The sequence below is a fragment of the Maniola jurtina genome, chromosome 15, assembly GCF_905333055.1.
Source record: "Maniola jurtina chromosome 15, ilManJurt1.1, whole genome shotgun sequence".
NCBI lineage: Eukaryota > Metazoa > Arthropoda > Insecta > Lepidoptera > Nymphalidae > Maniola > Maniola jurtina.
Window position 1 is genome coordinate 14027425 of NC_060043.1, and position 10036 is coordinate 14037460.

The 10036-nt window shown below is 36.7% G+C and overlaps 1 protein-coding gene across 1 annotated transcript in view; it reads right to left on the bottom strand.

The window, feature by feature from the left end:
- Nucleotides 1–1756, bottom strand: part of LOC123872535 (metabotropic glutamate receptor 2-like) — a 28555-nt gene extending 26799 nt beyond the window's left edge. Inside the window, exon 1 of the mRNA XM_045916853.1 lies at nucleotides 576–1756. Within this exon, the coding sequence (XP_045772809.1) occupies nucleotides 576–1442 (867 nt within the window). The 5' untranslated portion in view covers nucleotides 1443–1756. The remainder of the gene's footprint in view (nucleotides 1–575) is intronic.
- Nucleotides 1757–10036: the final 8280 nt, after the last annotated feature.

The following is a 10036-nucleotide window of genomic DNA, read 5'->3' on the forward strand; positions in this document are numbered from 1 at the left end:
TTGTATCGAGTGGGGTGTCAAATGAAAGAGGAGAAAATTCAGAATTCATGGGTACCTATAAAATATGTACAACAACATTAAAATACACCAAACGACAGACAAACAATTTTTCTCTAATATTTCAGTGTTATTAAGACGATCGCAGTCGGGTGTGGTCGGGTATTAATTTTCAACTTTATCTTGTTATCATCACCATTTCTTAATTTCACTTAAACTTATTAGAGCAACTGCTAAAGCTGGTAAAGCAACTTATTCCCAAGCTTTTCTATCATTGAACTTACTTTAACTTTGAATTTTTAAAGTTAACGACTCACCTATCAGTCTAGTTTTTATTCGACATAATATCTTCGTCCCGCCATTTCATAAAGGATAAATTATAAAACTTAGCTATAACAAACACCTAACTCAGCCTATATTAGGTAAGACAAGAAGTCAAAAACTTTGTTATGTTAACTTATTTATTTCATGGGAGACAGTTATGGTTTGAGTATTTTATATATGCATTGGTGTCATTTAATTGTTGTACTGTGTTTTTCCACAAAATAATTAAACAGCTATTGAACTAGAAGGCTTACCATCATGAGTCCGCCGAGTACAATGTCCCCCTCCAGCACCGCAGCATGCTTCACCGGCCACACACTCTCATTTTCAGCTTTCTTCTTATTTATCAATCTAGCCTCACCACTACTACTCTCTTCACTATAGCTAAACTGTACAGTTGTTGTCTGTGGTTGACTGGTAACAACACTTTTAGATTTCCGCGAAACTTTGCTTTTATTTTTAGGATTTCTAACACTTTTAACTTTTTTTTTACTATTACCAACTGTTTTATCAGTGCCTACTGTAGAACTCACTGTGCTTGTAACTTGTGCCTGACTGATATCAGCTACTGTGGTGTAAGACGTTACTAGAGGATTGAAATCATCTGTTTTACTTACACTATCAAATTCAGCTTCGGGTGCTATACCTTTGGTCGTAGTTTTAGATTGGTCAGAAGTTGTAACTATTTTGTTTTTAATTTTTAGATACTGTTGCTGATTAGAAGTACTTGTCACTGCAGTTTCAGTTGTAGAGTCATTGATAATTTTTTTTTCTCTGTCTGTTTCGCTGACAGCTTGTGAAATAGCTAGCTGTCTCTCACTAAGTACATGGTCCGATTGTAGCGGTGATGCACTTGGTTGTGGTGTACCTGCCTTTTTGGGTCGATTTCTTTTCTTGAACATTTTCGATATATCGAATGGACTAATGAGAGGGTGGGACTCGCGTTTATGACGGAAATCACTGGCTGAGGCATAGTATTCTTCGGCTTCGAGGTATCCGATGTTTGATAAAATAATGGTTATATTAGTTAAGTTTTGGTCTAGGTTCGTAACTTTGAGGTGTTGTGCTTGGTGGCGCGACGTGGCCAGCAGCAGTATGATAAGCGCGTAACTTTGAACCATGGTCACCCTCGCATCGCTCTTCGGTCAACTTTAACTTATGTTTTAACTCATTTATTCAACATTCAGTTTAACGATTCAATCGTCTTCTTTTTGTAACTAGGTAATTCATATTTCCGTTTGAAATGTATTTTAACTAATTGTAGAGTATTAGACAAATTGCGTTAATCTATTAAATTCATAACAGCGCAGGTACATCGAAGATTAAGATATTTGTTGTAACATTTATTTCTAAATACTTTTAACTAGAGTCAAACTTAATATTATAATTTTCAATTACACACATTTCCTTATTTTTCACTTGCACAGAAACATATACTTTGTTACATTTTAAACTTTATTTGTTGTTAAATAGCATATTATATTTTTGAAACACTTCTATATTATTTTGATTTAACGACAGTTTTTATAATTTATTATTTCTCTTGGAACAATCATACACAAAAGTAAAAAAAAACTTTTCTAACACGTGGGAAACTTTCCATAACATTTTTATTAGTTTTTATGAATTAATCGTATAAATGTTTGTATACATCTAACTACACGTATTTTACACATAATTATGTAACACAGTCCCACCATACACTTTAGTATTAAACTTTCCCGTCGCGATGTTCGCGCGCGGCTGGTCGCTCGGGCGGCGCGCGGCTGGGCGGGCGGCGCGCGGCTCGGGCGGGCGGAACAGGCAGACTGCCGGAGCGCGGCGGAGGCTGCCTGCTGCTGTTGTTAAGCAACTTAAGATTACTCTCATCTATACTAGATACTGGTTCGTAATACCTGTAGCTACGTGTGTGGGTACTTTTATTAAAAAAAACCGGTCAAGTGCTAGGCAGACTCGCGCACCAAGGGTTCCGTACTCGGGTATTTTTTCCGTCATTTTGCACGAGAAATCAAAAACAATAATGTATAAAAATAGATAAAAATCTGTTTTAGAATGTACACTTAAATCCCTTTCATATGATACCCCAACTTGGCATAGTTATCTTACTTTGAAAATACTATTATTTGTTCATGAACACTTTTTTTTAATGATGTAATGAACAAATTCACGGTTTTCGGATTTTTCCCTTTACTTGTGCTATAAGTCCTACCTACCTGCCAAATATCATGATTCTAGGTCAACTTGCTTAACAACAAGACATACCCTATAGATTTCTTGACAGACACGACAGACGGACAGACAACAAAGTGATCCTATAAGGTTCCTTTTCCGTATTGAGCTACGGAGCCCTAAAAACCCTCTTGCGCTTTTAATTGCGATGTACATTAAAAAACAATACTTACACACACGAGAGGGAATTCTCACAGTTTACAGTGATGTTTACTTTGTCTTTAATGTGTTACCACAGTGTTCTCAGAGGGACCGCCGCCCTGCATACAGGCCGCGCCGCCCGCCCACGGAAGCCTGGAGGCACATTTCAGTTAACAATTAGTTTGACGACCTCTTTGGCACAATGGTAACTGTTGTGATCCCATAAATAGGACGTTGAGAGTTCGATTCCAGGGAATATATTTCCAACAAGCGGATGCCCGCGACTTCATTCACGTGTCAATTATTTTCCGGGATAAAAAATTGCTGATCGAGCGTAAAAACTACCTTTATTCCAAATTTCTGTTAAATCTTAACAAACATACACACACACACACACACACACACACATACACACACACACACACACACACACACACACACACACACTTTTATACTGTTATTAGTGTGATTAGTGTAATGTAATAATTTGATTGATTCAAGAAATAAACTTTCATTCTATAGTGTTACTTATTCTATGATGTTGTTATAAGTCTTACTCGTATGTTGTTCTTGTTTACAAGAATCTGGGCTATCCGTACTTTGTACAGTCTTATTTACATGTACTTTCCGGATGCATAATCCGGTACGTAAGTACTTAAGTGCATTGTTATAATGCCACTGGCTGTACGGTAACAGCATTCCGAACCAGTGGTAGATGCTCTTGACGATTCAAAAGTAAAAGTTGAATAAAAATATTTTAAATTTGAATTTGAAAGTGATTTGAATTAATTTGAGTTGAAAAGGTCATCTGTTTGTAAATAAGTAACGAAGTTAGTTGATGAAGAAGTTTAAAAATCTATTTGTGTGCAGTATCATACTGGACGCTATATTGCTAGGCAGTAGGTGCCTTTGTTGAGAAATATATCACTAGAATATTCATGACTAACTCAAGTACATCCAAGGTTATGTCTCATAAGGTCAAAAAGATTATTTAAAATGCAGAGAAGCCTTATTAAGTTAAAAACTTCAAAGTTATTTACTGAACGGATTTTTTAGAAGATTAGTTCTACAAATATTTTTTGGCTCTTATTTTCTTAAAATGGATTTCTAATAAAAGCTTGAGCAAGTTATAAATTTCTTTAAACAATCTAATTAGCTATCAGTAAATTGATTTTTCAAAGTCTACCGCAGACGAGCGATAAAAATCGCCGAAAATTTATTTTACAGCAGACATCGCAAGAATAGTGACTTCGCACTGAAAAGCGCAGCATTAGCAGACCCCTCCTTAGCTGGATAGATGATATCAAATGATATTGTCTTACATTTGACTTAATAGTCTACTTACTATAAGTTACTTATGACTTATGACTTAGTTCAAAGTTTTCATAAAACGTAAACTGATTGAAAACCCCTATTACAATGTAAAGGATTTAATTGATAAGAAAGCTTGGGAACAAATTGAAAAACAGTTTTAATAGTTCTAATAGCTATAAGTGATTTTATAAATTGGTGATAGGAAAAAAAACACTGAGTTGTTTTTGAGCTGAGTTTGTTGTGGGCTCTTCTCAGACTTTGGCGCGTAGCTTAACAGGGCTCTCTCCGTCACTCGTTTCGACTCGTTTCATACAATCGTAGTTTCAATTTCATTTGAATATTAAGCAACCAAAGTCCATGAAATTTTGCAGACATATTCTAGAAACTAATATCTGTGTCTGTGGTGTTTTAGATTTTTCTAAAAATATGTAGTTTTAAAATTACAGGGGCTCAATGATTTGTATGAAAATTTTTAAGACCGCGTAACTTTGAAACCGAATATTTTAACAGAAATCTGGAAAACCACAGACATAGATATTAGTTTCTAGAATATGTCTGCAAAATTTCATGGACTTTGATTGCTTAATATTCAAATGAAATCGGAACTACGATTGTATGAAGCGAGTGACGGAGAGAGCCCTCTTAAGTGTCATGCAATTTCAATGTGTTCGAGAGTACCCAATTTGAATGAATGACTTGAAATTCCCAGACACTTTTTAGCGAAGTAGATATTGATCAAAGGTATTATTGTGTTGCAAGACATGACTCCTTTATAGCGTTTTCTAGGGAACAACAAATTAAAACAGAGTTCGTGAAATATAATTGGGATATGCTATCTACTAATTTCGTACATTTTTAAAAAATCTATGCTTGACTAAGCCGTCATGGAAGTCGTGATTTCGATCCTGGACTTCTAACTTTTGTAATTATGTACCCACGTTTTAATTGGAGATCACTTCCCACTGTCTACAGTTGGATGTTATCGGATAAAAATGGGCTTCCGACAAAAAGCGGCTGTCTGCGTAGATTCTGAAAGTTTCAGTTCACATTCAGTAGACAGCAAAGTTACAACAAAGCTTTCACGAATCATTTATTTTTATCGGATTTTTCGATATTAAAGATTGTAAAGCCTTATCCGCCCATAATGGTTTTAGAAAACCTTGCTTTTAGGGTTCCGTACCTCAAAAGGAAAAACTTCGTTGTCTGTCTGTCTGTCTGTCCGTCTGTCCGTCCGTCGTGTCTGTCAAGAAACCTATAGGGTACTTCCCGTTGATCTAGAATCATGAAATTTGGCAGGTAGGTAGGTCTTACAGCACAAGTACAGGAATAAATCTGAAAACCCCGAATTTGTGGTTACAGCATTAAAAAAAATTAAAACGTGTTTCAATTTTCAAAGTAAGATAACTATACCAAGTGGGGTATCATATGAAAGGGCTTAACCTGTACATTTTTATTTATTTTTATGTGTGATAGTTTTTGATATATCTTGCAAAAAAAAATAGAGCCGAGTACGGAACCCTCGGTGCGCGAGTCTGACTCGTACTTGGCCGGTTTTTTAGAATCCTTACTAGAAAAGGAAACCTTGAAAAACAGACGAACAACGTACACATGACATAGACTGCTAAGATCGTCTTTCCAAGCACACCCACCCAGCTCTTTTTAAAAACGTACTGATTTAACTATTACTACTATCAAAACACCGGTCTGTCCATTCACGAATTGTGCTCAGGGAGTCAAAAGCTTAATCAGACTATAATATTACAAAGGCGAAAGTTTGTGTGTATGTGTGTGTGTGTGTGTATGTGTGTGTATGTTTGTTACTCCTTCACGCAAAATCCTCTAGACGGATTTTGCTGAAAATTGGAATGGAGATAGATAATATCCTGGATTAACGCATAGGCGACTTTTTATCCCGGAAAATCAAAGAGTTCTCACGGGATTTCGAAAAACCTAAATCCACACGGGTGAAGTCGCGGGCATCAGCTAGTTTGCTATAATCCGCAAAAACCTGAACCAGACAAATCTGTATGGTGCAACCTGCAGCATACGGTATGCATAAAAAAAGCCTATCAACTAACAGGCCAGCTCCTACACTGTAAATGAAATGGGCACAAAACGCCGCGTTGCCAAGTTCCATTAACCCTCATTACTGCCTGCTAATAAGCCCCGGGTTAAACACTGGAACTATTGATTTATAGCAGCTACGATTTAAATAGGTCGTCATGTACCTAGACATTTATTACTCCCACGCTTTTTAGGGTTCCGCAGTAATACAAATAACCCCTAAAATTTCGTTGAGACCGTCTGTCTGTCCATCCATGTATCCTCATCATTATACTCATAAAATACCTAGAACTAGAGTATAGTTGAAAGGCACGGAGATATATGTATATTCAAATTAAAAAAAAATCTTTCAAGATTACTCTCCTGTTAGCACATAAAAAAAGTGAGTCTAAAAAAATTTGCATACCCCTCAAATGGGATTCGTTGAAGAGATATTTAACCCATCTTTAAACACCATTATTAAGGTTTCAAAAGTTTTCGAATGTGTAAGTAAAGAGGCAGTTTTATGTGAGCTGAAGGAGTAGATTTTCAGCTTCTTCACTTCTATATTGAAAAATCTGACTAGAATGTTAGTACATAGTATAAAGTTATGAACAAAATTAGCTATAGTTGACCAAGATTAGTTAGACTTAGATTAGGCTTAGTTAGACTTGGTACAAACTGTATACAGAATTCACACAAAAACTTCTCATAGTAATTTTTTTGATTACGCTGACGATGCGGAACCCTAATATGTTATACGTGTTCTGACCCGCACTTGATGAGATGTTTTCGCTGAATGTTCAATTTTTAAAAGATTTATTTACGAAGAACAAAGAAATAATATTTACTTCAAGAGTCGGACTAATTTTCTAAAGAAATTAAGTGTTTGTACAGAAATAAATTTGATCATAGGTACTTTTATTGTGGAATATTGATTAGTTTGTCTCTTCACTCAAAAATCGTTCCTTTAAATAAATTATTATCTTATCTTATCTTTACTTGTTTCCTTACGATTTTCTTCACTCAAAAACGTGGTTAATCCATAATATTATATCAACGAACAGCCCAAACCATTGCACAGGGTCTAGTCTAGCATAGAAACTTGAAATTTCACATGTAGGTCAATAGTCCAATAAGGAAGGATTTTCAAAAATTCCATATGAGCAAAGTCAAGGCGTCTCATCTAGTCTAGTATAATAAAGGTGAAAGTGCATTCGTCTCTTTGGTTTTGATACCTTCTCAAGGTTCAAGCGATGAAGCTTTTGACGGGCGCAGAAAAAGCTGCGAGCATATACTAGTATACAATAACGAATCAAAGATTTAGATGCTTTTTTTATCTTTGTGGTTGTTATTAAAATATTTCCGTCGATAGCGATTTCAATCTACGTACACAAAGGTTTAATAACATGTATGGAGAAGTAATTTCGCATTGAAAAATGTTTTATAATTTTCTTTCAACCGCTTCGGCGACGTCTTTAATATTCTCGTGACATTCAAAAAGCTTTCCGTGCCTCCAGCGCGGCTCCACTCCACTACAGGTAGGTATTTCAAATTATTCTTTCAAAACGCTACGTTCTATGAAAAAAGTAAAAGACTTTTTGAGCTGACCTCAGTTTATCTCGCAGCATATAGTATCGCGCCCGCGGCACAACTTTTGTCTGCTCTAATGATTCCTTTGTACATCTGCCTTCGTGCTACGAATACATCAGCATACCTACTTCTCACGACTTTGAAAGCAACTCAAAACTTTTTTTTTTTATAGACCAGCGCTTAGCAGCAATCAGACTTGCTGGCAAATTGAATGATGCAGCCTCAACAGAGCGCGCTGGTCTTCGAGTTGCCTTCACTTATACTCGTAGGTATAATATGTATCTCCAAAAAATTAGAGTTGAGAGAATGCCCCAACTTCTCAAATAGGAGGCGGACGATCCACGAGCCTATCACGGCTTATTCAAGAGTCGATTTTAATATTTTCTCACGAACTCACCAGATAACATCATCAAATTATATTTTTGGAACTCCGTTTAACTTTATTACTCCCCTCAAAAGGCGATAAAGAAGTCATGTCTCGTAACAAAACACCTTTGATCAACACTGTCGCTGAAACGTGTTTGAGAATTTTTGTACCCCAAATTTTTAAGAAGCCACTAAAAGAGAACTCTGTAAATATTAGCGCTCCTTCAACTACTTGTTCCTAAGGTCATATATCCTATCACACTAATATTACAAGGGGGAAGGTTGCATGTGTGTGTGTGTGTGTGTTTGTTACTCCTTGACGCAAAAACTACTTGACGGATTCGTAAAACGTAAATCCAAGTGGACGAAGTCGCGGGCATCAGCTAGTTAGGTATAATTTTATGAGCCTTGTTTAGTACGAGCAAACCCTTTGACGTAATACTAATACGTATGTTACGTCATACTAATTGTCAGAGCCTAGAATGAAACGGCTCCAGTGTTGGTAACTAGGCAAATTATTGAGTTTGGGCAAATTTTACACTCGGCACTCGGCGAATCAACTGGCCCACTATTCGGATACGACGAATGCTTTGTGTTTGGCGAATTTTTCATTTCTTCATATATTTTTCAATATTTCATTCTGTGACAGCAAATAGTCTCCTCTGTGGAGTATTACGAGTATAATTATATATCCCGGGAAAGCAAACAATTTATGGATTTTTAAAAAACTGATATTTGCGCTAACGTTTGGGCTTAGGTTAGCGTTTAGCCACCGGGCTACGTACCTACCATCGTACAAGATACTCGCAAGTTTAGTTATCAAAACCAAAATCATAAATTTTTCAAAATTGCCGGCATGCTTTAAAAACGCGTTACTCAAGAGTTCACATACCCTGTGTGTTAGTCCGACTCATAGGTGTTGACTGGTTTTTGACCCACTGACGACTGCTAAAAAAATCCATGTGGCCCAGTTGTGACAACGCATATCAGTCGATATGCTTTGGTATGGTATACCCAAGTCGGTAACTGGATGGCTGACAACTTCAGAGGTCCAAAATTGGCCTGTTCGTCCTCCGTGTCTCAGAGAGCACGTGAAACCGTTGGTTCCAGTTATTATGACTAACATCTGATAATAATTTGTCAAGAGAATCCTTTTGGAATAGGACCCTCTTTTACGATTGTATTTGTTTGACGGATTTTTTACACAAGTGACCTCATGAGCTCGTGACCTCATAAAAATAATAGTGAACCGAACACTAAGATGCCAGAATAAAACATGAGTCCAAATGACATAGCCAGTAAACAAAGTAAACACAGGATAGATAGAATCCCTTTCAAAGGATCGGGGAGATCCTCTGTTAAACAAATTGTGGCAATGACGAGGGGTTTGTAACGTCACACGACGTCGTATGTTCACGTCAACCTACTTTTTAACCCTCTAATATAAGGTCTAACACCAGTAGATATACCCTGACTTTAAAGAAGGCGCGCAATATTTCCTAAAATAAATGGATCAAAGTGAGATGGATGTTGCCAATCAATGCGCTAGACTCTATACATCATCGCGTTTGAAAAATTTTGGTGATCAATCAGTAATTCTGGCGAAATTGCTCGCAGTCTACAACATGCTCACCATGTCGCCTATCGGTCTTCCAGCGGATAATATTATGGAGACACACAATCCTCCTTCACCATTCTACCGTCAAACAGAAATAATACCATATTAGGTATATAGAACACAAAGTATTAGTAGGTATGGATAAAGAGTCTCCTCTACATAATATTATTCATTTCATAAAGAATCAATGTCTGTTCAGGCTCTCGCCTAAAGAAACACCTTCAGGGATGAAGCAAGCGTGCCACACTTCCACTGTCATATTTTTTGTGAGACAGGCTGGCACTTGACGACAATCATGACTAATAAAAAGCTACAATGTGGTCTAGATTGGTGCACGTTTGCCTAAACGATGCCATTCACTCTTACCTTGATATTGATATGAAGGTATTTAGGTTACCCATACGTTTTTTT